Here is a 27,609-nt window from a genome sequence, read left to right on the forward strand (position 1 = left end):
GAGTAAAATATTTTAATTCATTTTTTAAGGCAGTGGATTTTTATGGTAAATGCTAAACACTCGAAATAAAACAAGATCACATTACTTTTTAAACCCTTACTACAGCTAGTTAATAAAATTGACTAGTAATTGATCAGATCCACAGAGGTCATATCTCGATACACTAGTGGATCGAATGGTGTTGTATCGAAGCAAAAATCAAATGGATCCAGTTCCAGTGTATCCACCAAAGTATCTTATTGTGTACCCAAAGAGTATATAAAATGTTGTGTACCCGTAATCCCTAGCTGTCACTGTCATCTGTTAAAAACGAACGTCGCACATGCTAGGAATGCGATTGTTGTTATTTAGTGCAACTGCTAATCTTTGTTTTTGTGAAATATAATTTAACGTATATATCCTTTATAATTTTAGCTTGTTTAACGGTGCCTTGCTATGTCGACACGCGAAATACTTACTCTTCAATTTGGCTATTATTCGAATCATGTTGGGACGCATTTCTGGAATATACAGGAACTTGGTTTTGATTATACAGGCACTGAAAAAAGTGAATGTAACAATGATGTTTTGTACCGAGAAGGACGAAATACCAAGGGGGAGATCACTTATACTCCTAGACTTCTAATATCAGATTTAAGAGATACCCTTAAATCTTTACCGGCTACTGGTGGTTTACCCGACGAAGATGGACAGGAAGACTTTGAATGGAGCGCTGTAGAAAAAATTCAAGAGCCAGTTGCACAAAAGAATGAATATTTAGCAGATATTGACACAAAACCTCTGAATGAAATAGTTTCAAAAAAATACCAGTTGGAGGATCAGATTAATACATGGACTGATTATTTATATCCTAGGTTACACTCAAGAACAATTAATATTGTCAAGGAATACCAACAAGGCTCTAATGTAAGTATAAACTGACTAATAATGTTTTAAAATAATCATATTTTTTCTTAATAATACTAAATCAATTCTCAAACCCATATCTTTCTTGGTTAGTACCACTAGGACAATCAGCAACATTTACTTATTTCTAAATAACCTACATTTTGGTTTCAGGAAAGTTTTGATATCTTCCATACTGGACAATCTTTGTGGAAACAGGACTATGGTGAATCATTTTCTGATAAAATTAGGAACTATGTAGAGGAATGTGACAGTATGCAAGGCTTCCATGTCAACTTTGATTGTGTTGATGGGTTTGCGGGCCTAGCTCTTGGCTGTATTGAACATTTAACTGATGAATATTCAAAATCAATACTAGCCCATCCAATAATTCCTTCTTATTTCCCGGATAATGATCCTACTACTGATGAAGAAAAAGAAATTTCTACTGGAAAAGATACACAGAGAATAGTCAACATTGCTTTCTCATTGAGTGAACTGACACAATTGGCAACACTATTTGTTCCTCTTTGCACTGGCAATAAGGGATGGAGGAAACCAGGCAAGCCAATAGTATTTGATTATTTAAATTATAAGCCAGAATTGTATTACCACTCTGCAAGTATTTTAGCATCAGCTTTGGACACATTAAGTTACAAATACAGGCTTAAATCCAATATTTACACATTGTCTGATGCCTGTGCCGATATGACTGGGTATGGAAGAAAGATGGCGGCAGCCTCTTTGAGACTTCCATTTGCTATTCCTGAAGATCAATATATAAATGAATTCTTAGAAATTAATGAAAAGTCACTTTACACATCGATAACACCTAGTTGTGACATAGCTCCAGATAAAATATTCCAACTTATTACTATCAGAGGAATTGAGGAATATTTAATGAAAAAAGATGAAAGAAATCCTAAATACAGTAATGTCAAAGAAATGTTTGAGTTATATTTTCAAGCAAATCATTTTCTTTCTGCTACAAATGTAACAATATGTGAAAAACCATTACAAATAAAGCCACCATTTCCAAATATATTCTCAGAAAAGTTAAACAGACATGGTTTTGTTACAAATGAGAAAAATCAAACAAAGGTTGAGAGTTGCGCATTGATGGCAGGATACCATAATGGCAACTTTTTGTCAAACACAATTGAAAATTTGAAAAAGGAAGTTGGCAGGATAAAGTTTGCTAAACTATATAAGTTTAGTGGAGAAGGTTGTGAAGCTGAAGAATTTAAGGAGCGATTGGAAACATTAGCAGAGTTCCAAAATAACTATGAAGAATGTTTAGAATTATAATCTTAAAATGGACTGATTTTTTTAATGGTAGATGAACCATACGCATATTTTTTAAAACAAAGTAATATATCAAAAAATTGCATTTAAATGTTTTTTTTTAATAAAAATACAGATTAAAATATCATAAATTTATTTTAAGATGATTCTGATAAAATACATCATATCACCAATCGCACAGACACTTCTTTTAGCACATTTACATTCATGTACAAAGTCTATGTTCGATCACGATGACCGTTCGAGAGCCCTCTCCTTCATTCTCGTTATAAATGCCGCACCTTTGTTCTTTCTGAAATTTTCATATGGATCATTTAGGTTTACTCCAACACCTATAAAATACAATTGCAATTGGTTAATAATTTATAAAAAAAGGAAATTCTGCTGAAACAAAAAAATATAAATATAAAATAATTAAAAAAATATAAGTGTAACTAAGTGTGCAACTAACTTAACCAAATTTTCAGATTCATAGTTCTAGCAAGATAGTAAGTTTTCGTGAATAATCTGTTGTAGTCTAGTATAAAGCGAAATATATATTCGACCTTTCAGTTTTTTAGGGGTACCCTAAATCAGTTGGATGGTTGTTTTAATATACTGCATGTCTAATTGTTACCCTTGTACTGATCCTGCTTGTCGCGCACGGCACCGCCGCTGATGGGCTCCGCGATGCCTTGCCCTGCCGCGCCCAGTCCGCCCGCGCTCCAGCCCATCTTTTGCAACAATTGGTGGCCCTTGTTACTTGGATCTAGCCCGCTAGAGGACGTCGTAGGCAACGAGCCACAACTAAACATAAATTCACATTTTATTTATAAGTTTCATTATTAAATGCCAATAAAATTTATATCAGTTTGAGATATTTTAGGAATAATTATCATGTATCTTGTACACTATAAGAAACTAACAGAAAACTAGGTGGTGTAGGTGATCTGGAACGTTCGACACGTCGTGACCTCGAAGACGGCGATTCTCGCGCACGGTCTCGGTCCCTGTCCCGATCTCGCTCCCGGGACTTGCTGCGAGATCGAGATCGTGATCTTGACCGCGACCGCCGACGATCTGAAATAAAAAAAAGCTGTGAAATACAATGCGTTTCAGATACGAGCGTATCAAACCGCGGCTTACTGTGACGTCGTAACTCATAAATCCAAGAAGAAAGGGTTAATAATAAGAATTGATGATAATATCTCACTTTCTCTGTCTCGCTCTCTCCTCCACGATGATTGTTTCCGTCTGGGAGAAGGTGATCTTGACTTTGGCTGTACCGGAGATTTCTCTGGCGTCTTGCTTTTTGATCTAACATAAACAAAATTAGATTTACTTACTCATTTTTTTCGTATAAAATTAATCTCGCCAAGCATAGGAAGTTTTAGTTTTGTACCTGTATCTTCTGCCAGGTGGTGTGGGTTGTTTCTGCAGGTCTTTGGGTATGGGACTAGGTGACTTGGAACGCTGTCTCCTGCCCTGCGCGATATCCTCTTCCTTGCGCTTCCGAGCGGCGTTCTTGGCCTTGTAGTATTCATACAGACCAAGCTTCTCCCATCCCTCACTAAAATCGTAAAAACTGTTACAATGCAATAAATAAGAAACAAATAATTTAAATTCTGCAATCCATTATTTGCTTTTTACATTACTACGTATTTTATTGTTATTAATATACATCATTTTACATAAACAATAAACGTAGACAGAGAAACTAATATAAGCTATAGTAAAACTTACTTGTCTCTGGGCCGCTCGTGATTGGGCGAGGCGTAGAAGGCATCAACAGCCGCCAGTAGCCGGTCATTGGGCGGAGCAGGCGGCGGCAGCCGGATCTTCTCCGGGTCCAGAGGTCGATACCGATCCTCTTCCAACTATAATTCAAATATATATTATAGTGTTTACATTTACATTGATATCACCAAACAAGCAATGATTCTAAACAAAACTTTAAAAACATGTAAATATTAACAACATTCCATGCATTTTTACTTACCTTAACAAATGCTTGTATTAAAATCAATTATCAGTTCTGTAAAGTATTTGTTAGCTATAAAAAGAGAGAATTTTCTTACCATTATTAAAGGCACCATCAGTCCAGCAGGCAACTCAAAGTATGGTACAGAAGGCATTAAGTCTTCGTTATTTATTTCTGGGAATGGCATAAACCCAGGGGGAGGTTTACTAAGATCTGGAAGACCGTTTTGGAATGCTAACATGGGTAGTTTGTCCGGCGGTGTGAAACCGGGAGGCGGCTGGGAGAAATTTACTTTTGGAAGATTTGATAGGTCTGGTTTTTCCATTTCAACAGGTTTCTTATGGGCTATTATTTGATCAAACACTTGACTATCGTAGCTGTTTTCATTCCCACTAATACTGTTGTTAGAAGGGTAATTATCTCCGCTCTCGCTGCCAAACTGATGGCTTGAGTTATAGCTTTGTTCATGAAAGCCCATTGGAGGAAAGTTTGGTTCATTAAAACTATTGTTTTCAAATTGTGGTCCTTGCACAGTTTGCTGATGAGTATTATCTTTATGGTCCTGATTTTGCAATTCCAATGCATGTTTTTGCATCTCCAATTGCTGAATCTGTTGCAGCGTATGAGCGACAAAGGCTTGATGCTGTGATTGATAACTGAAAATGAACCATTGATTTAGCTAAAATTTTAACAGCTAAAATAAAACTAACCACTAAATACATACTTCTCGAAGGTTGACTTGGTTTGTTGTGCGAGGTGTGAGATGGCGTTAGAATGCTGAGTGATCAGGTTGGCCTGATACTCCTGGTAGGAGGAGGTGGGGCTCTTCATTTTCTCAATGACCGCCGGCTCGAAATAGTTCGACTTGGACTCCCACAAGCGGAGCAGCTTGTTAAGTTTCGCCTCCTGTTCCTCGGTGACAGCTGAAACAGATAAATGTTTACATTGTTGTCGCACGAGTCAGTAGACTCAAGCAAGTTACCTGACTGGCGCAAACCACAGGTGATGGTGTTCTAAGGATGCTTAATATTCAAGATGAAAATGCAGAATCGAACAAGAGACCTAAATCTTGAGGACATTATTATAAATATGTTACCTATACTGGCATTGCAAAACATGGGAACCACCACATTTTCCAAATTTTTCTTGAGATCTTCCGCGTTTTTGCGTGCACTGTAATTAGGAATAAGAGCATCATAGACACCGAATAGATAATTGCAGCAAGGGACAGGAAACACAACAGTAGATAATGGAAATTAAAATTATTAACAAAATGTTTACTGAAACTTTAATTAAATAATTTATGTTTCAAATCAACTATTCGATTTACAAACAATACAAGACTCGAGATATACATTTAAATCAACACTAACCTAAAACTAGTTTAAAATAATAATATTACAAATAATAACAAAATCTTACAATATTTTACATAATTATAAACATACGCAAATAATAAATGGGTTTGTTAGCAACAATGTTTTTTTTTTCTCTTAACTTAATGATGAATTAGTAAACAATGATTAACTTAAATCTAACGTAGTAAATATATTTAATTACCAGTGATGGAGCACATCGTTTACGAGGTAAATGATGTGTAGTTTCTGTGTGAATGCTGCTCCCGGCTGGGTCACTTTTCTCAGGAGGTGCTGGGATATCACTTTGCCCGCATCATGTGATGTTGCATGTTGCAAAATCCAACCTTTACCTACAATTAAACCTAATTCTTAGTAAACATTCACAAGAATATTGCAAAAATATCAATATTCAAGTTTTTTGATAAGTAAAATGAATCTATTTTTACATAAGTTGCATATAGTAACAAAATATCTATAAAGATTAAGTGCTTACAATAGGATGCATGGTTAAGTCTACAAAACTACTGATGTTAATTGAGCAAATCTCATACCTAAGTTTGGTTTTCAATCTGATGAAAATATGACTATTTCTAAATTAGACTAACATACAAAAATAAGCTAAAAAATACTACGTTAACATAACAAAAACATAAATCCAACCAAGTAGAAAAAGTAAATTATCACAAACACTTCTTATAAGATACAAACAAAGTAAAATCCTGCTTAACTTGAATGTAATGTAGAAGCATATTGCAGAAAATATTTCATTAGGACCATTTCGGCATCAAATATAATAAATGTTAAATAAATTTGACTTAGTGCTTATAACATCCCTTTTGTATCAATTCAAACTCAACTCCAAAGTAGCATAAGATCCAATGACCCCAAATCTTGTGTAATTTATTTTTTAATACTTAAAAGAAGAATATTTACCTGAAGAAATGCTATCCTTAGTACATGTTTCTATTATAGGTTGTAAAATTGTGTCCAATTCACTGAGATTGATGTTGTTTTCTTCAGCCATAATTTGAATGGTTTCCATTTGCGCCTTGCCCACCAACTCATTGATCTTAGCTTGCTGTTGCTGTATCAACACCTACAATAATTTCATATATTATTTTATGGTCAATAGAATATGTGACAATTTATCTGGCGGGCAAAATTTGAATGTACATTTAAATAAAATACAATTATGATGTGCTGCAAATGTTATAAAAACATATAAAAAAATAATTTTCATCTTGTCTTATTTAGACCTGTGAAATAAATGAATTTTAAAACATGAATAAAGTAGTAATTAATATCATTTACTTTAATATTTATAACTAATATAATAATATTTTTAGTTCAAAAACATTGTACACTACAAGTAACAATTGATGTAAATATAAAAGATTCTTGTTTCAAATAATATCATGCATAATAAGAAATTTGTACCAATAATTAAACAATAGTTTCCATAGAATATTTGTAACTGTCAGCTCATTATGATGTAATACTGTATGCAGATAGTTTATTATGATAAATGTTTTTTTTTTAATATAAAGTCTTACAATGACCATTCTTTTTGTGCCACACAAAATAACTTGATAGTACAGAAAATAAACAGCTTCAAATATTATGTTATATATAGTAATTCATTTCAGAATCCAATTAGAGAAAACAGTAGAGTAACTCAAAATGTATAAATTACTAACCGTATGCTGAGCACTGAGATTGTTTTCCGATTGTGTTATCTGTTCCTTGAGCATGTTGATCTGTACATTGAGGTTGTCGATGTCGTGAGAGTGGTGACCGGGCGCCGGAGGCGGGACGGAGTTGACCGCCAACCATTGCTGGAGTGCCGGCGCCACCGCCATCGTCGCTGCGAGCCCTAGCTGCGCGGCCGTAGCACCGCCCTGTTGGGGCATTACATATTGCCTGTTCTGTGCCATATAAGCCCCGGCGGGCGCGGGAGCAGACTGCCCACCGGCCGATTGCTTTAGAACTATAAACAGCGGAGGTTCACTTGAAACGGTTATCACAACATGCAAACTAGCGATCGGCCGCGACCGCAACATTCTATCTTTGCCATCGGTGATAAATGCTTACTTGCTTGCTCTGTCGTCACTTTATACTGGTAGTAGTTGAAGTACTCCCCGCCGTACAGGAAACTGAACTTAGGGTTGTTTTTTTGTTTGTTTTTCGTCATTTTCTCGAACTCTGGCCCATTTCTCGCCACAAACTGAGCCAATTTGTCTATTATGTTGCGAAGGTCTTGATCTTTAAATTTAAATGTTAGGTATTAAATAGAGTAACTAAGATTTAATAATTTCAACGCAATAGACCAAACATTACCTTGTGGAGGTTGAGGAAGCTCCATTTTTGTTATATTTTTGGAGGTTAATAATAATTTTGTCTCTAATTTTCATGCACCCGATGACAAAAAATATTTGGTGTCATTTTAAAACGAAATAAATATTATTTCACAAAACACACCGTTTAGCGAGGCATAAATTAAAATGTTCCTGTTTATTTGTCACAAAACACTTTAACCGCAGTAACGCGATCAACGTCGGCCATTTGTATTTCCATCACATTTCATTTAAAATCACTCAAAATGCAGAGTATACAAATATACAATAGACCCATAGACATCAATAGAAATATTTAATCGATTGACTTTGACGAGCGTATTTAAATTTTTTTTGGCTCTACTATCTTACAATTTGAATTAATTTCAATCTTTTGAGGTAAATTAATGTTATTCTACCAAGTTGTGTCCTTTATTTTTTTTTATAAATTAATATACAATTTCCACTTGATATTGCATAGGACGTTTTAGATAAAGGTTTGATTGTGTTTTCAATGTTAGCCTGCGGCTTTCCTAGCGAGAGGCAGCAAACGGCATCAAGAAAGAGTTTTAGTCCTGTTATTTAACTTTTAACTTACGTTATAAATAACGATCTTAAAAAACGTATCTTAACGTATCTTAAAAAAAAGGAGTTAATTTTGTTAAAATGGCAATACCGTACAAGATGTATTGATCGCGATCGTGATTCGTGAGTTCATGAGTGAATTGGTTTTGAGCCAAAATAGTTCAATGCAGTCATTCGCTGTATCAAGCAAGGAGTGTCAGATTATTTGGATTCATCAACGTCAATTTCTCAACGTGAATCAATAGTGTCAAAACATTGATTTATAAGAAACTTTAATAAATAAACACAAAAAATGTCTTCATTGGTAAGTTACCTATGGACTAAACAGCCTCTTCTCTTGTTAAAACATTTTTCTAGATAAATACTAAATCACATAAAGAAATTGGGATTATTCATTACTTGACTCATTATATTTGAAAACAGATCTCTATAAAAGCTAACAGTTAAAAAGATTTAATTTTTCCTTAGAAATTAAAAAAATATATATTCATTGATATTTTGCACAGATATAGGAAATTAAATTAGGTATGTTACTATAATTAATGTTATGGTTTCAGCGGATGAAGGCAGCAAAATGCCCCTCTGATGAGCTGGCTGTAACAAATTGTGCTCTCATTAATCCAGACGACTTCCCCAGTGATGTCAAGTAAGTTCAATAATTATACACTTATACATATGTTTTCATGACATACATAAAGTTTATATATACACTTATAATTCATGTCTACACTTATACATAAAGTTTTTTTTTCTATTTGTATTTCAAAATAATTTTTCATGAAGTTCGATCAGTGACTCACCAGAAAATATTGCATTGACACAAAGAAAATTTGTACATATTAGGCTATTTATTCAGTTATTCCATACTGCAATCGTCACAGATTATGCAATCTGTCCTAGATTTTACATTCTGTCTATCACCTATCCTGTATAGTATGAAGGAAACATAAATTATAATATTTTCAGGCACATAGAAATATCTACTGGTCCGTCACACTTTGTCTTCAGTATCAGATTCTACAGTGGTGTGGATCGTGGTACTGTTGGATTTTCAGCACCACAAAGAAAATGGGCTACACTTTCCATTGGCCAAGTAAGTAATAACCTTCTTAATATTATAAATGCAAACATTTAGATTGATATTTGTTATTATGTATCTTTAAATATAGCTCAATGGATCTAGCTGAAAATTTACATAAATGTAGAACATAGTCTGGAAGAATATATAGGCTACTAATTAAGTTTTCTTTAATTTCGTTATTGAGTGAGTTGCATGCGAAATCTAGTTAATTATACAAAGCAATCAGTCTATCTTGTGGGAGATCTATGTTGCTTATAGAATCTGGCTACAATTTCAGAACTGTTTCTACCATAAATATTTGATTTTAGTACTGATGGTAATTATGTAATTTACTGTTGTCTGACCATGCTGAATTAAAAAAATCTTAATTATTAGCCTATGTGTTCTTCCACACTATATTCTACATCTATGCCTAATTTCAGTGAGATCCATGCAGCCCTTCTGGAGATACATACTGTTTAAAAACATCCATCCATCCAAACATTCACATTTATAATATTAGTAAGATAGAAAGATGTAAAATGCTGCTTGCAAACCATCTTGCATTTAACAGTTATAAGAGTTGCAGTGTACAGAGATCGATAAGTTACGTAATGACTTTTGCAGCCTTACGCGCTTATTCTAGACACATGATGAAATAATATTCTTAATCTATTGTTAACTCAATCTTATATATAAAATACTCGTGTCACAATTTTCGTTCCCATACTCCTCCAAAACGGCTGGACCGATTCTCATGAAATTTTGTGAGCATATTGAGTAGGTTTGAGAATCGGCCAACATCTATTTTTAATCCCGCGCGGACGGAGTCGCGGGCGACAGCTAGTATTTAAATAAAATTATTACTACGTTTTTTAAAAAAAAAAGGTTTTTGAAATTATAACTTGTTTTTTTTGTATAATTTAATTGGTTATTTTTTTTGTTATATTATGTATTTTTTTAATTACGTATTTTGTTGCAGCCCATCGACGTGAAACCGTTCAAGCCACAAAACGCAGAATGTTTGTGCAGTGTCACATTAGATGCAGACTTTATGCTGAAAAAAACGTAAGTAAACAATTATAATACTAAACTTATGAAAACATTTTTGAACATCACTCCTTGATATAAGATCAATTAATATTATTATTGTCAAATAAATTATTATTTGCCTAAAAGACACGTAAGATTTTGTTAAAGATTGAAACTCTTATATATAAAATTCTCGTGTCACAATTTTCGTTCCCATACTCCTCCGAAACGGCTTGACCGATTCTCATGAAATTTTGTGAGCATATTGAGTAGGTCTGAGAATTGGCTAACATTTATTTTTAATCCCGCGCGGACGGAGTTACTACAGCTATTTACTAAATAAAAAACCGTATCAATCTATCGTTTACACCACTCTGTATTGCTAATTTGCAGAGTTATTTAATGTGTCAGTCATGTAACGACACGCGAACTTTTATCTCTGTTATGACGTAATTGGAATTAACAGGCAAATTTCCTATCATATGGTTATCAAGTAAGAGCCCAATGATTGCGTGCCTTCGGTTAAGGCGATTTCAATTTAATTCCCAGACTATGTGTAAAAGAGTCATCTGCCGATGATCTAGGCTGGATCATGGCTCGGGGGGGGGGGAACTAGTAGTAAAAATCTTAGTATTTAGTAGTAATTTACTTTTTTACAATTCTTCGATTGTCTAGTTAAAGCAGCTTTCACCTGTCTCTACTGGGTGTCGTCCCATGCCGTGTGCACTATTTACATTTTATTCTTCTAGTTTTTTATACAAAAAAAATACGAAAGATATACGAGAAAAAAATTAGTCATTATATTTTTTTAACTCGTAGAACATCGTTGGAACCGTACGACTCGGAGCAGATGGCGCGCGACTTTCTCATCCAGTTTTCCAACCAGGTGTTCACCGTCGGTCAACAGCTGGCATTCGCCTTCCAGGATAAAAAAGTCTTGTCATTAATTGTAAAGAATCTTGAAGGTAAATTTTAGGCGCAAATATTTTTATTTTGTTGATAATTGGAATATCGTGTAATTATGATATCTAATAATGATGTTAATGACATAATTTTTGTAAAGTACACTTTTAATAATTTTTCCCAAGCTGTGGACGTCCAAGCGTTGGCATCAGGTGCTAACGCGGTCCCGCGTCGCGTAAGGATGGGCAGACTGCTGCCCGATGCCTGCATACAGTTTGATAAAGCTGAGAACTCCTCCCTGAACTTAGTAGGGAAGGCTAAAGGGTAAGTCTTACGTACTAATAAATGCGATATACAATTTTGAACTTTGAACTCTAGCTTTTATGTAAAGCGTGTTGTATTTCTTCATTTATATAGGAAACAGCCTCGTCAATCAATCATCAATCCTGACTGGGACTTTGGCAAAATGGGCATCGGTGGTCTGGATAAAGAATTCAATGCTATCTTCAGACGTGCGTTTGCGTCTCGCGTATTCCCACCAGAAGTTGTCGAACAATTGGGTAAAGCTTTTTTATGTCTTGTCACCATTATTACTTTGGAGTATAAGATACTAAAAATAATTTATCTCTTAGGTTGCAAGCACGTAAAGGGTATTTTATTGTTCGGGCCACCCGGTACTGGTAAAACTCTGATGGCCAGACAGATTGGCAAGATGTTGAACGCCCGCGAACCAAAGATCGTGAACGGTCCGCAAATATTGGACAAATATGTTGGTGAGAGCGAGGCCAATATTCGACGATTGTTTGCCGACGCCGAAGAAGAAGAGAAAAGGGTAAGCATGAAATATAATTATTTCGTATTTCAGTGAATATTACAGCTACCGGTGTTACTTTGCAGGATGGCGGACTGCCGGATTATATTTGTATTGCAAAGTTAAATTTACCAAAAAAATCAGCTCTAGTTATTGCGAGGATCTTGGTACTAAATATTTTGACCAAACCAATACAAGTAACTGCTAATTATTCGATTAATATAGTAATTAGTAATTTTAAAACGGAATATTTAACAAATATAATTTTAACTTTGTTAGTGTGGACCGAACAGCGGGCTGCACATTATAATCTTCGATGAAATCGACGCGATCTGCAAGGCGCGTGGTTCTGTGGGCGGCAACACTGGGGTACACGACACAGTTGTCAACCAGCTGCTCTCCAAAATCGATGGTACAGTATTTAAACTTTATAACGGCTGACAGCGCATGACAATCCAGATTGGATATAATAATTAAGCAAAATGGGGCGCAAGGGATCTTATTTAATAAAAATTATAACGATTTGTCAAGAGATTTATTCAAGATATTATGTAGACTATAACATAAAATTTGACAGACTGTATTCTTTTATGGACAAGACAAGCTAGACATGCTTTATTCCTATTCATTTCTTATTCCACATCTTCCATAGAAGTCGTCAACAGCTAATGTTACCACAGAAAAGCTCGAACCTTAACAAAGTTAGGGGTGACTAGGCCATAGGTCAACCACACTGACTCAGTACAGGTTGACTGCACATATATTTGCAGTTCATCGTAGATATGTGCAGGTATCACGATGTTTTCCTTCACCGTAAAAACCTCAGATTATATTTATGAAATTCTAAAATTGGTACATGAATCGAGGCTGGGCGTATAAATTTGGTCTGGTCAAGCACTTAAAAACGAACCATCGAAGTTCGAAAGTCAATGTGTTTGTTAAGTGAACAGTTCGATATAACTAGGTTATGAATATAGGTGTGGACCAACTGAACAACATCCTGGTGATCGGTATGACGAACAGACGGGACATGATAGACGAGGCGCTGATGCGTCCGGGCAGGCTCGAGGTGCAGATGGAGATAGGTCTGCCGGACGAGACCGGTCGAGTGCAAATCCTCAGCATTCACACCAAGCGCATGCGCGAGTACAAGAAGATCGCTGAAGATGTTGACTGCAAAGTTTGTACTCAATCAATATTACTTACAAAAAATACGACAGCTAACTACAACTAATTCTATGTTATGTTAATAATTTGAGGATAAAAGAGGGTAAGGTAGAATACAAAATAATTATAATATTTGCCTTTCATTATATGTAAAAACTTATTAAAAATTAATACTAGCAATATTCCGTCAGAAATAAATATATGGTATTCGAAAATAAATATATTCTAATAATAGTTTTGACAAAGTTAATATTTTGATATGGTATTTCGATTGCAGGAGCTAGCAGCGCTAACAAAGAACTTCTCTGGTGCGGAGCTGGAGGGTCTGGTGCGCGCGGCGCAGTCCACCGCCATGAACCGGCTGATCAAGGCCTCCAGCAAAGTTGAGGTGGACCCCGAGGCTATGGAGAAGCTCATGGTCGAGCGCACTGACTTCTTACACGCGCTCGAGAATGATATTAAACCGGTAAGACACGATAGAATAATGCACCATAGATAATGGAAAATCAATTTTTTAACAACTATGTTCAAAGTTGCTAATAGTGTAATAATAGGTAAAAAATCAGCCTTTTTTGTTTGCCTCATATGCATATTTTCATAACATTTTAAAACTCGAATGATTTTTCAATATTTTTTTTTACGTTTTTTCGGTAACATCTTAGTAATTTGTTTCCATCAATGATAAATGAATTATATAAATTTGTTAGGCATTCGGTACTGCGGCGGAGGCGCTGGAGCACTTCCTATCGCGCGGCATCATTAACTGGGGCTCCCCGGTCTCCTCGCTGCTGGAGGACGGTCTGCTCTACATACAGCAGGCGCGCGCTACAGAGGCCAGCGGTATTATACTAATTTCTATATAATTATTCGAGATAAAAAAACATTACTTTCAGGCCAACGGATATCGGGCATATATGATGGACACTTTATAAGAAATTGTTAACAAATCGGTTGAATCTAACTGGTATCTGGTTACTTTAAATGGTTAATTAAAATATGAATTTAGTTTTATTAGCAGCAAATCGCAAATATTCGTTATAGGGCCTATGACTCACATTTTAGTAACGTAGTCGACAAAATGTGTTAAAATTTGTACGAGATTGACTTGCTTTATGCCTGAAAGGGGCGCTGTACAAATGTAATACAAATGTCGATGAACTAGAATTTTCGTGCTAGAGACCCTTCTTAATAATTGTTTATTAAGGAACTTTGGAGCGAATAAACATGTGTTGTTGTGCAGGCCTGGTGTCAGTGCTGCTGGAAGGTCCGCCCAACAGCGGCAAGACGGCGCTGGCGGCCGAGCTGGCCAAGCGCTCCGACTTCCCCTTCGTCAAGGTCTGCTCGCCCGAGGATATGGTCGGCTTCACCGAGACTGCCAAGTGCTTGCAGATACGCAAGGTAATATTGCAACTACGTGAAAATTATATTAATTAAATCCAACCGGTGTTTCTACCTACATAACAAACATATGTATTACATACTTCCGTCGTACGGACTTAGCACTTATGTTCCTCAGACTTACGTACTTCGGACCTGTGTACTTTGGACTTGCGTACTTTGGACTTGCGTACCTGGGACTTGCGTACTACGACATATGTACTTTTAACGTGACACATTGCTTTACCTCGTTAGATACGACTAGTACGATTATAAACGGTCGAAATATACGTTAAAACAAATGTGTATACGTTTTATGTATTGCAGTACTTTGACGACGCGTACCGTTCGAGTCTGTCGTGTATCCTGGTGGATAACATCGAGCGGCTGCTGGACTACGGGCCTATCGGACCGCGCTACTCCAACCTGACGCTGCAGGCGTTACTCGTGCTGCTCAAGAAACAGCCGCCCAAGGGTCGCAAGCTGCTCATACTGTGCACCAGCAGCCGCAGGTACATGTACAAGCGAGATAGTTAGCACTAATAGACGTGGATGTCGCCAGGGGGTGGCAATAAGGGAAGCTGGTCCTCTCTAGGTCTTAATAAATACTAAGATTTTTACGATTCATATAAATTTACATAGACAACTAGATAAGTACTTGTCAATTTTTTCCCTAGCTAATAAACATTACTTTGGAATATATTAAAAAATCTACAAGTCTTCCCCTAGATCTAAACTAGATCATCTGCCGGCGATGTCTTTGCTAAAAGAGTTTTTTAGTTCAGATTACTCATACTGATCTGACTCACTACAGCAATTAGTGTTCACACGAGTTTATAGATAAAGTGTTTTATTAGAATTGCTCACAATGAACTTGAGGAACGAAATACGAATACGGTGTCGTGTGACGTCATCACTTAAACACAAATGTAATATTTTTGGACAGACAAGTGCTTGAAGATATGGAAGTGTTGTCGGCGTTTACGGGCGTGTTGCACGTACCCAACCTGTCGCAGCCCGAGCACGTGATGGCAGTGCTTGAGGAAAGCGACGCCTTCTCCAAACGTGACCTCGCCAGGATACAGAGTGACCTCAGAGGAGCCAAGTGAGTATCCACCATAGTAGTTCAAAAACTTACCATGTCTCAGACATGTTTAGAAGTTGTAAGGTTTTTTTTTTTCTTTAATAACTGATTGTATTAAAATTATCTGACAGGATATTCATCGGTATTAAGAAGTTATTGGCGTTAGTCGACATGGTGAAACAGACGGACGAGGACTCGAGAGTGTTCAAATTCCTCACCAAAATGCAAGAGGAGGGCGGGCTGGACCTCGGCACCACCATACAATAAGAAATGTTGCAACCTTAGGGAACAGTCGCGCATACCACACGCCTCTCGCCTTCCACCTCACATGAACATCACAATCCACACGTATCACCCAGAGCACACAGCCCCAAGGTCACAGAATGCACACCCTGCAACTCAGATCTCAGGAGCTACGAGATTGACTACGACGAAGTCAGCGAAAGCGTAGATTCCACCCATAAAAGAGCAAGAATGGCCAAAGGTAATGAAATATCACCATCAAAAATGCCCCTCATGAGAATACGAAGCGTCGAAATAGTCTTTGAAGATGATATGTCTTGTGCCGACACGGCAATACTCGATCGCAGCCTGGAATTGCTTGTATCAGATAGCAGCGATGATTCCACCAAATGTGTTGATGATTTGGATCAGCCCGGAGAAAGAGATGAAAATGATTACTCCGTGACATTGAATGCAGAAGGTGATTTATCCGATGACACATCTATTTCTTCTAGAGATAATATAATCAGTGACAACCAGAAACTTGAAACATCAATTCATCAAGACATTGCTATCCAAAAGACAAATCAGCAAGCTAATGATGATAACACATTATCGCTTAATATATCTGAACTAGGTGATTCCGGTCGCTTTACGGATCCATCATCTAACGACACCGCTGCAGCTGTGACATATAATGATGCTTTGCTTTCTCATTTATTTGATGCCATCAACATTGACGAGTCAACAGTGCATAGTACATTTGAGCTGTCGGAAGTCTGCACTGAAAATGGTAAAACAAAATTATTACTGGAATATATAGAAAGTGACAGCTCGGATAGTACGGCAGTGTGTGAAGAAAATGCTGAAGTGAAAATTTTAACATCTATCCAAAGTGATATTGTTACAGATGAATTGGACTCTGCGTGTGATAGTTACGATCTACAGTATGATTCTTTTGTTGATATGGGTAAATTTTGATTATTACAATCAGTATTAGTGTTATTCTTACATAACAATGTGGGATATATGTTTGTGAAATATATAAATGTTTAATTGTATGTTGAGCAATAATTAGTTTGTTACATTCTGTATAAAGTTTTAGAGTTGTTTGCACATTTATTATGTTGTAAATGTTACAGTTATTTGTGAGCTAATTTACACCCTAATGAACCTATACACAGCTTGTGCACGGAGGCTCGGTGGTATGCAACTCTCAACCATGTCATGTCCTTCCGTTATAATTTCTTAGTAAATCTTCCATAGAGTTGTACATAGATAAATAATTAGTGTTTACGTTCCTTATATGACATGGTTAGAGAAATCCCAGGGTTGTAAGAATAGACAATAGCTCAATATTATAATATTGTATTATAATTTAGCAAGAGTAATATTTATTTACTTTGGATTTTTACTGATGTGATACAGCTTGATGCTGTCTTTTTTGTTTAGATAGATGTATTTGAATATTATTTTACATATTAATGTGGGTTTCCACTGTCGGAACAGTGGTAGAAACAAACGTGTTTTTTATATGAATGATTTGGTAGTGGAATCCTACGTTTATATTAGGTGTAAGGAAACGGTGTCAATGTAGACAGTTTGTTAAATTAATGCAATTTATTAATGCATGGATTTACACATTAGGTGTATTCTGTAAAATTTAATATAGCTCGATTCTTATAAAAATGTTCAAGTACAATTTCAAATTAAAAAGCTTTAGATGTGCGTACTTATGTCTTTGAATATCACTAATATAGCACATAGATTATAATTAAATTGTTTGAAATTTCGATTGTTGTTGAAAAGTAGAATTTCAAATATATATTAATATTGAAAATTTCTTAATTATTAAGTAGGCTTAAATAATCAAGAAGGAATTGATTGTTGCAATACACAATTTAATTCGATATATTCACTGTAGTAAACTATGACAAAATTTATTGCAATATAGAAAAAAGTTTTACCTACTTGTCTGATGAAAAAATAGGCTAAATAAGGCGTGAAATTGGAAATGTTATAAAAAAGTGCACATATGTGCTTGCACAATTTGAAATTTAAACAATATTTGGATTTTAAACCAAAGTAAAATTAATAACATTTCTTAAAATGTGTACTAATTTATTTAGTTTCAATAGTCAATTTCTCTTGTCAAATTCAATATAAGTACATTCAAATTAAATGTCCCAAATGATAAAATATGAAATATTTACTCTATATCGTTATTATGGATTGTTACTGTGGGTTTTCACTGGCAAAACACTTGTATTAAAACATATTCTCTCTCTCATTGTCTATGACTAAACGGAGGTAATAGTGTGCTTTAATATAAATGTTACAGTCAGCGTCATATAGATCGTAACAGACAAGATATGCAAATATATAGGTACATCAAAAGTAATCAATTATATCGGTACAACAAAAGTCCTCAAAATAATAGATACATTCACCCTGCTCAAATACATCGGTACATACACAGCGTCAAATATATGAGTACATGCAAGATGCTCATAAATATCGTAGCAGCCACAGCGTCATAAGTAACGAAGCAGTCAAGGTGCGCAAAAATATCGGTACATTTGACAAAATTGAACTCTATCTCTATATACTTGTGATACAATTTGGAATAAACTACTTCTGTTACATTCATTTGACACTTTGCATCAAACCATTTTTCAAAATTTACTAAAAGTGTTCGACGCGGATGACAGATATTAGGTAGATAAAACCAACATCAAATTTAAGTTTGTCATCATATATGCTAGTTTGGTCTCGTGGCCTTACCGTTCGCCGCCGTTGGTACGTAAGGTCGGCGGTTCAAATCCCAAGCCACTATTTTTTTTTTGATATTTAAACTTTTTAATTTTAATATCGAAGCACATGTAATTAAACTCTATCGCCGTAGTTATTAGGTACTTTTTGATATTGCCTTGGACTAATGAGTTTGACCGTTAAATTACTTTTCTATTTCAAACAAAAATGAAGGAGATAAAGCGATGCTATTGGCATGTAATTTGTTTATTACTCATGTTTGTTAAACTTGTACCGGTAAAAATAACACTTTTACTTTTACCTTTTACTGATACTGATTATATTTAAGAAACAAAGAAAAAAAACTGAATGTCAATATCCAAACTACATCAAATTTTTGGTCGATTGCAATAAACATTCCAGTGTGCATGGGCGCGCACACATATGTAGATAACACTTGTACGTATAGTTTCCGCGCGTACCATTCTTAAAACCCGCAAAGACAATCCACGCTCCGCCCACTCACTTCACCCGCGATGGTCTGACATAATTGTTGTTAACTTTATTTAAATTTCTTTCTACCCAACAGAGAAAATTATAAAAAAAAATGTCGAGCAAAATTTTACATTACCAAATTTTTACTGGTTATGAAAAAATAACCCCGTGATTGATAAAATGAAAAAAAAGTAGCCTGAGATTCGAACCGGTAAACTTACATATTACGGCAAACATACTAGAATACTGCGCCAAACTCGTATTATATATATTGTGACAAGGCAAAATTTGATATTAGTTAATACATATCTGTCATATTCGGCGTGACATACATTTATATTTAAGCGTTATGACAGGAGAAGAAAAATATTGGGTTGCCCAGTAAGTTCGTGCCGCTTTATAAGGAAAATTGAAACCCTGTTCTCTTAAATTTTTGGAAATGATTTTAAATTATATTGGTACGACTCTATATCTAAAACGTCTTTTATTATTGGATAAAATTTTAAAAATTAGTTTTTATCTCAACCAATGAAATGAAATTATTCACAATATAGAAATTTTTGTGACGTTTGATAATGGTGGAAATCCGAAAATGAATCCACTTCAGCTACAGTCTATTGTAAGCTTTATATCGAAAATCAGAACGAACTTTCCGGACAACCTATAATGTTGATACAAAGTGTCAAATGAATATAACAGAAGTAGTTTATTCCAAATTGTATCACAAGTATATAGAGATAGAGTTCAATTTTGTCAAATGTACCGATATTTTTGCGCACCTTGACTGCTTCGTTACTTATGACGCTGTGGCTGCTACGATATTTATGAGCATCTTGCATGTACTCATATATTTGATGCTGTGTATGTACCGATGTATTTGAGCAGGGTGAATGTATCTATTATTTTGAGGACTTTTGTTGTACCGATATAATTGATTACTTTTGGTGTACCTATATATTTGCATATCTTGTCTGTGACGATCTATATGACGCTGACTGTACATCAGTGGAATTTCAAATTTAGTTGTTGCGTTGGATTTGATTTTTTTGTGATGTTAGGATGTACATTCCATTTATGCAATCATGTACTAAAATGACTTTAATATATTTTATTAAAATCAGAGTGTCTAGCTTTTATGCTTATTTGACTCGGTAGAAATGTAGTGTTGCCAGTTAAAATTATATTATCTGTATTCTGAGTGTGACAATGCTAAATATAAAAACTATGTATATTATTGTTTTGTGATTGGCAGACAGTCATTAATGGCTTTTGTTTTTAAAATTCTCTTGATATATATGGTCTAATTAAATTTGTATGGATAAAAATTTCACTTCAGTATTTACCTAAAGTTCTCATAAAGTCCCTTGTTCTAATGCTTCTTTTCACTTAATAAAAAATCTTTGTCAATTTACCCCTAGATGTACTAATAGTGTTAAAATGTTTGAAATTATATACTTAAATAGATTGCTTTATTGAACTCTACTGGTTTTCTGCCATAAATGATGTCTTGCCTTGCCAATAACAATTACTTATTGAAAATAAATCTATTAACAAGTTAACTTGTGTGTTTATTTATTTCATCTATATTATAATAAGTATACTAACACTAAGCAGTATTAAAATTTATGTTTATAACATAGGTTATCTTCAGAATCATTTACAAGTATTAATACATGATCTATGGTTCTTAGGGCATGTTAACGGAAGCGGAATAAACATGGCATTATCTAGAGATATTACAATTTTTTTGAAGAACTAAGAGAATAAAGAATTTATATAAAGGTTTGAAATAATGTGATGATATTGTTTTTATTCATACAAAAGTGCCACATCAGTAATAATGAATGGATTTGCTTAATATAAATATAAAATATGGTTTAACTTAAAAACATATACATAAAAATTATTTTATTGCCTTAAAATTAATTAGCGCTTTCACAAGCATCTACCCAATCATTGTAGACATCAATTGGCTCGGACAAAACATTTGTTGTAGTCTGAAAGTCTTCCAAGCATACCCGACATTGAATTCTAGCCGTATTTCTCGCTCGATCCCTGGAAAATAACAAAAAAGACATTTTTACTGAACATGATAAGTTAAGTTTCCTTTTAATAGTTTATATCAAAAGATCCACTTACATTTTAACTTCACATGACTTTTCATGATTGCAAAAAGGGCAGTTAAATTGCTGATCTAGCGGCTCAATAGCCTTACGTTTTGGCGGCGGCTTTCTTTTTGATTTACGGCGACCCATGGCTGCAAAAATGGAAAAATATTTGGAAAAACATAACACACGCAAATCTTTAGATGATAATGGCGTAAGTTAAGATAGATTTGAGAAACCGACTAAAGGGTTTATCTTACTTTTGTGTCCTTATTTATTTATTTCGATTTAAAATGCTAGCGTTTAAAAAAGCAACAACGGTAAACAATTTTTGCGAATTGTATTATTTTGAGGTTTTTAAGTTAATGTCAATGTCAAAATCAAAAGCTGTCATCTATGTTGCCAGCCTATAAGAACAGTAGTCGGTTAAAAATAAGCGATGAAGGCTTTTGTGATCCCATAGTGCATCTGATGCTGTATCTATGTTGCCTTAAAACTTAACTTGTATCTATGACGGAAGTTGCTTGATGTTTGTCAAGTTGACAGTTATCATTCCAGTTTATACTTTTTCTTAAGTTTGTTCATCATTTCGTGCTTAAATTTGTAATGCCGTGATAGAAGTAGAAATACGCGACGATGTCTGTTAGCTATTTGACTTTGTTTATTACTGTTGTTGTATTATCTAATTGTAAGTTATTGTTTATTTAAATTTTCTTTAATTTATAGCGGTGACGCCCATAACGTTTTGATTTTAATTTCAGTTGATTCAGTCTCATCAGAATGCACAATTCCAATAGTATTGAGAAACACATGGTTTTCATACGAAAATGGACAACAAACTATAACCGATATCAATGCTAGTGAAATGACAGGAAGGTAAACTTAATTAATGAGGACCTTTGTTGGTTATTAAATTTTATTTAATGTAGGTTTTTCATAAAGTATATGAATGATTATTGATTTAAGTTTTTGTATATTTCAGGGGTGTTTGTGTAAATATAAAGGCAGATTACCATGTTAACTATACAATGGTATTTAAATACACAAATTGCTATTACTGTGTGAAATTGATAGCTCGCACAGTAAATGTTCTAGAAAAGATTGAGACTCCTTGTGTAGATGTGGCTCCAGATGAAGAGCCAACTGTTGAGAGAGTGTGTCGCAGTTTGATTCCTGACCAACAGTTTATAACCTTATTCTCTGAAAATTCAGTTCCAGTAAGTATATTTTATTGTGCTTTACATTCTTATTTAGAGACTAGCTAGGCCTGAAGAGGATATGAAAGAAAAAAATGTACATGAATAAAAAATGTTAAGTTATATAAAATTGATATATAAACTTTTTTATTTCTAGGTAAATTGTCGTTCATCACTTGAAGGAGTGTGGCAGTTTGCTTATCAGAACCGGTTTCGTTTTACTGGAGAATGTAACAACCCAGATGCACAGATCAAATCATGTCAAACCGCAGGCACTCAGTTTTTGATCACCAATCAAAAGTTCAATATAACTTATAGAAAGTGTCCTGGAATGTCTGGTACTTTTGATGGTGTGGTTGAATATAGCTGTTTAGGTAAGTATTTGATTATACAAAGTTTAAGATCCCATATGTCAATGCTTCATTTTTTAACTCAATATATTTTCAGGACATTGGTTTGTTGATAAGAACCATTTCTTTGCTGTTGCAAACACGAAAGAGTCACGAAAAGATGAACGATACCGTTGCTTCCTTAAGAACAGAGACGATGATCTTTACATTGGTGCATCTATAACACCGCAGTGCAGCACATTGAAGACTGTAGAAAAATCTCCAGAGAGATATCGTATTACACCAGTTAAGGTAAATTAAGATGTGATTTGTTATTTGATGTTAAACCATTGATTTATCTGCATAGACAGAGATTTAGGTACAATAATATAAACCTAGTAATAAAGAATGCCACTTGTAATTATAAATACCACATAATACAACATTGGTCATACCAAAGAAATAAAATAATATCAGTTGTAATACAACTTTATCACTTTCATCATTAATTTGATTTCTTAAACTATTTGTTTTTCATAAGTGTAACAATTGTCCATATTTTCAGTCTGAAGTGGTTGAACCTGGTTGTCGTTTACCGCAAAACTTCTCCGGAGATTGGATAAATACAGCGAACATTGATGCAGATGTATTTATTAACGAAACACATATCATTGAAACATACTATCCAGATGAAGGTCGATTTAGACGGACTATCTATGTGTGCAGGTATTTCATTATTACACTAAATAAAAATTAAAATATTATAGATGAAAAAGATTAAATACATTAAATCTTGATACTTCAAATAATATTACTTCAAGTGATTTTATTATCGTATTTTTAAGGGAACAACGAGATACTAGGGTTATGATGGCTCGACTTACAGTGGATGGTTGTCAAAAGGATTATGTTTGCTTTGACTTTGTGCCTCAGCACCACAATGTTATAAGGTATAATATTTTAATTTTACTACTATTATAAATGCTAAGGTTTAGATGGATTGTTTAGTTGATGGTTTGTTTCAAGATATCTCGGGAATGGCTCCAATGATCTTGAAATTTGGCACATATGTAGAACATAGTCTACATATTTAATTTTTTAATTTCATGCGAACGGAGTCGCCGGTGACAACTAGCCTAATATAGAAATAAAATTTTAATGTTGTATTTTTTAATTACATTTTTATCAACATTTTCAGGTTCCGTAAAGGTTTGGCAATGATTCAAAGTAATTTCCACACTGTTTGTTCATGGGTACAGTTCCCAAACAAGCAGCAATGGCGATATGATATATTCCTTAAGAAAGACCCATCGCCCATTCGCTGTCCTGTAGCTGGTAAATTTAATTTTACCCAACGAGGAGACGTTAGATTTGAAACTAGGATACTTGGTGGAGTAACTTTGTCCCCTCGTCCAAATCTTTACTGCAAAATCAATATAAGTGATTTCTCAGTATGTGATACTGATCAGAAAACTATACAAATAAAGGAGAATTACTGTCTATCTGTAGATCATTTAGGTAGACCTGTAGATATATACAGTGATCCAGATTACAAGATGAAATGTATTGGATACTGGAAGGAGAATTTGAAATCATATCTTATTACTTACGATGAATTGGATCCTTTCTCCAAATACCGTTGCTGGGTTTATCAGAGAGCAGATTTAAACAGGTAAATATATTTTATTAACAGTGACTATCTGTCGTGAATGGATTCCATTTAAGTGTAACTAATTGTTCCGCGACCAAAATTCCTGCATAAAACACCTTTATTTTGTCAAAGAAATGACAGGGATGAAGATAAGTTTTTTGCAGGGATGTTACTCTCAAAAACTAATCATAAGTGCTTTACTGGAGATTCTTTAAGCACAAACATTGTCAATTTTAGGGTGCTAATGTCTCAAGCATTAGGTCCATATTGTGATTTGAAGCAAGATGTAACATCATGGAACTACACGGAGGGCGCAGCTGTCGCTATAGAAATGGAGGAATACGAAAGAGAACGAGACCAATGCCCAATGCATTTCGATGATGGCAGTGACCCGTGGGCAACTAAAGAAAATTATGTTAAAATATTTACATTCAGTTATTCATTTTGGAAAAATAATGGTGCATCAATGTTGCAAGTAACTAGTTTTCTTTTATTGATAGTTACTTTGACATTTTGTAATCGATTTTTGTAGTGATTATATTTGATATGTAGTTATAGGTATTACCAGTAATGTTTTTAGAGAAAGCTAGGTTTAACTCATAACTTACTAGTTGTGATGTAAAATTTATGTTTAACACATCATGGAATTAAAATAATAATATTTTAAAATCTCTTTACTAAAAATTCCATAGATTTTTGATATTGGTTTATTTTCTCTATTAAAGTAGGAATAATTTCTTATAATCTAATTCATATCGTGAACTTTTACAGTAGTAAATGAACAGTAATTATGTAAATTGTCTTGAGGAACTTAAGCCTTATGCTATGATTTGACAGCAGTTTTTATTATGTTTATGAAAAAGAAATTTCCGATAAGCAATCCCAGTTATAGTAAAAATGTTGTGACAGATAATTATTTATGTATTGTAACTAAACAAGATTATTATATAGCTTTTTATATATATTTAATATTATTACACAATTATTTTATACCCAAACTCCGTCCATATAAGAATTGTTTTTAAGAATTAGTACAAAATCTAGTTTATTATGTTATGTCTTATTTTATATAATTGTCACTTTTTATCTTTATAGTGTAAATAGTGATAAAAGTCAAAAGGTTTACTTTAATTAATTAATGTACATTGTATCAATAAAAGTATTAAAATTACAGCTTGGAATTGTTCTTTTCTAATCAAAATTTTACTAATATTTTTGTCTATTATATCAACTATAATGTAAACTGAATCAATCCGTCCAATAAAATATATTTCTTATTATTTACAATTATTTTTATATTTTTAGAAATAAACAGTTTAAAGAATAATTTGTTTAATTTATTTGTAAGTGTATGTGGAAAAACAAAGATTTCCCATGATATTTTCAGTTACTGTGTCAAGTTACCCTGCAAGTTCATTTTAGTGCAGAAGAAAATATAACATATTCAAAATCGCAAATGAAGAATTGAAGATAAATAAACCTACAAGGTTAAAAAATAAAAAATGACACACTATTGTTAGATTTGTTAATAAAGAAAATTCTGTATTTTTTTAAATTATGTATATTATAATACATGTGAAGGTATGGTATAAGAATGATCGGGTAGCAAATTTTATCCTTCAAACTTTACCCATTTACATTTTTTTAAATAAACAAATATTGAAAAAAGGTGTAACTATTTTGTCCAGGAAACTTTAGGAATATCAAAGTGCTCCGTCAAGCTGTCCAAATGTTGGTTGAACTTTTCTACTCTTTGTTTGTGAGTCATCTCAGCTTTTTGTTGAATCCTTTGTTTTTTCTGTAAAGAAATTAAGTTTAAATATACTGTGATATCATAGTGTTTGCACGGAATATGTTTTTAATAATTTGAAGACAATTTAAATTTTATGTAGAACTGAATTTAAGAATTTAACAGCATTTTTCTATAACCATTTAAAAATTATAATTGCAAAACTTTCAGTTACAATGAAAACGTGATGTGTAACATGAATCTTACCATTTTGTCCTGCATCTTTAAGAAAGCAAGCTCAGCTTTTGTCTTTTCGTTATTGCTTTTGTGATGTTTTATTTGTTCCTTCACTTCATCCTCAATAGCCTTTTCCGTTTCTTTACTCGACTTCTTCTTCTTTTTCTTTTTAATTCCAGAATTATCCTTAATTTTTAACTGCGACCTGTTTACACAAGCGTATTCGTCTTCTTCAACCATTTTAGATTAAAAAGAATCTTTCAAAATATGTTTTTAATAACTTATATACGCAAAAGACAAGTGTGAATTAAGGAAACACTTAGTAAGCGTTAGTATTGGTAAATATTTTGTAACTTTTGTGATTCTTTTACGTTTCTCATCGTTTGTCTTTTTACTGACAAACTGACATGTGACACTGACATTAGACAGTGACGTTCAATAATAGTCTTGCCACCTTTGGTGATTAATAGTGTTTCTGTTCAGTAAGTTGTTTTTTTATAAACCATTATTTTTGGTACGAAATAAAATACGAATTTTCTATGGTCAAGTGATTTTGTTATTGGACAATAAATGAAAGATGTTGTGATAAACGTGAACTAAATCATTCGGCAAACGGGAATCTGCTCATTCTATCGGTGCTCTACCATTTTTGCTGTGCTTATTGTTCGTACTTAAATGTATTATTTTATTTTATCAATGGGACAATTAAAAATGTGTAATATCAGAATTTTACCATAAAACCTACTTACAGAAATGTTCCATGGATCGTGCTGTCGTGGTGTGGCTTAATCACCGTGGATTTCAAATTCAATGCCTTTCATTGCTGCCTATAAAAAGCGGAAACTAAAATATGCAATTATGTTAAGGTTTGTGGTTATTATCTGGCTCTTAATCTTATGGACGAAATTTTGTGAGAAGTTTATTAATGAAAGTTACATCTTACATTCAATGTTATGATTATTTTCAAAAAAACTAACAAACTGAGTCTATTAGATTGTTCTACTAGTCAAAAAACAAAATTCGGCTTAGTTAAC

The 27,609-nt window shown here is 33.9% G+C and overlaps 5 protein-coding genes and 1 long non-coding RNA gene across 8 annotated transcripts; 3 read left to right on the plus strand and 3 right to left on the minus strand.

Annotated features, from left to right (window-relative positions):
• The first annotated feature begins 280 nt into the window (after nucleotides 1–280).
• Nucleotides 281–2,259, plus strand: mst (misato mitochondrial distribution and morphology regulator). Its single transcript, XM_013322549.1, has 2 exons — nucleotides 281–906; nucleotides 1,060–2,259. Exons 1-2 carry the CDS (start codon nucleotides 436–438, stop codon nucleotides 2,191–2,193), a joined length of 1,605 nt encoding a protein of 534 aa, XP_013178003.1. The 5' UTR covers nucleotides 281–435; the 3' UTR covers nucleotides 2,194–2,259.
• Nucleotides 2,260–2,306: 47 nt separating this feature from the next.
• scaf6 (SR-related CTD associated factor 6) lies at nucleotides 2,307–8,095 on the minus strand. 3 transcript variants are annotated; one of them, XM_013322547.1, is made up of 14 exons: nucleotides 7,846–8,095; nucleotides 7,600–7,770; nucleotides 7,206–7,495; nucleotides 6,442–6,604; nucleotides 5,711–5,858; nucleotides 5,247–5,323; nucleotides 4,875–5,073; nucleotides 4,248–4,806; nucleotides 3,913–4,046; nucleotides 3,572–3,739; nucleotides 3,383–3,486; nucleotides 3,096–3,249; nucleotides 2,807–2,976; nucleotides 2,307–2,482 (listed from the first exon to the last, which is right to left on the minus strand). In XM_013322547.1, exons 1-14 carry the CDS (start codon nucleotides 7,868–7,870, stop codon nucleotides 2,457–2,459), a joined length of 2,388 nt encoding a protein of 795 aa, XP_013178001.1. In that variant the 5' UTR covers nucleotides 7,871–8,095; the 3' UTR covers nucleotides 2,307–2,456. The 3 variants fall into 3 exon arrangements, with proteins under 3 accessions (XP_013178001.1, XP_013178000.1, XP_013178002.1); XM_013322546.1 differs by having other exon boundaries at nucleotides 2,307–2,522; XM_013322548.1 differs by lacking the exon at nucleotides 7,846–8,095 and having other exon boundaries at nucleotides 2,307–2,522; nucleotides 7,206–7,406; nucleotides 7,600–7,692.
• A 437-nt stretch (nucleotides 8,096–8,532) lies between these two features.
• LOC106125349 (vesicle-fusing ATPase 1) lies at nucleotides 8,533–16,146 on the plus strand. The gene is made up of 16 exons (XM_013322510.1): nucleotides 8,533–8,730; nucleotides 8,984–9,072; nucleotides 9,393–9,519; nucleotides 10,469–10,554; nucleotides 11,338–11,483; nucleotides 11,607–11,745; nucleotides 11,839–11,981; nucleotides 12,054–12,253; nucleotides 12,512–12,644; nucleotides 13,210–13,412; nucleotides 13,677–13,865; nucleotides 14,107–14,239; nucleotides 14,640–14,797; nucleotides 15,104–15,288; nucleotides 15,723–15,881; nucleotides 15,992–16,146. Exons 1-16 carry the CDS (start codon nucleotides 8,719–8,721, stop codon nucleotides 16,125–16,127), a joined length of 2,238 nt encoding a protein of 745 aa, XP_013177964.1. The 5' UTR covers nucleotides 8,533–8,718; the 3' UTR covers nucleotides 16,128–16,146.
• A 4,975-nt stretch (nucleotides 16,147–21,121) lies between these two features.
• Nucleotides 21,122–21,834, minus strand: LOC106125351 (uncharacterized). The gene is made up of 3 exons (XR_001228267.1): nucleotides 21,694–21,834; nucleotides 21,468–21,585; nucleotides 21,122–21,383 (listed from the first exon to the last, which is right to left on the minus strand). It is a non-coding gene; the product is annotated as an uncharacterized LOC106125351 (long non-coding RNA).
• A 136-nt stretch (nucleotides 21,835–21,970) lies between these two features.
• Nucleotides 21,971–25,416, plus strand: udt (protein undicht). The gene is made up of 9 exons (XM_013322511.1): nucleotides 21,971–22,121; nucleotides 22,195–22,309; nucleotides 22,416–22,650; nucleotides 22,787–23,003; nucleotides 23,077–23,270; nucleotides 23,524–23,684; nucleotides 23,804–23,908; nucleotides 24,157–24,630; nucleotides 24,847–25,416. Exons 1-9 carry the CDS (start codon nucleotides 22,070–22,072, stop codon nucleotides 25,139–25,141), a joined length of 1,848 nt encoding a protein of 615 aa, XP_013177965.1. The 5' UTR covers nucleotides 21,971–22,069; the 3' UTR covers nucleotides 25,142–25,416.
• Nucleotides 25,417–26,110: 694 nt separating this feature from the next.
• LOC106125180 (protein FAM32A) lies at nucleotides 26,111–26,986 on the minus strand. Its single transcript, XM_013322282.1, has 2 exons — nucleotides 26,606–26,986; nucleotides 26,111–26,407 (listed from the first exon to the last, which is right to left on the minus strand). The coding sequence occupies exons 1-2, from the start codon at nucleotides 26,813–26,815 to the stop codon at nucleotides 26,285–26,287; spliced, it is 333 nt and encodes a 110-aa protein (XP_013177736.1). The 5' UTR covers nucleotides 26,816–26,986; the 3' UTR covers nucleotides 26,111–26,284.
• Nucleotides 26,987–27,609: the final 623 nt, after the last annotated feature.

This window comes from Papilio xuthus, unplaced genomic scaffold (assembly GCF_000836235.2).
Source record: "Papilio xuthus unplaced genomic scaffold, Pxut_1.1 DF825928.1, whole genome shotgun sequence".
NCBI lineage: Eukaryota > Metazoa > Arthropoda > Insecta > Lepidoptera > Papilionidae > Papilio > Papilio xuthus.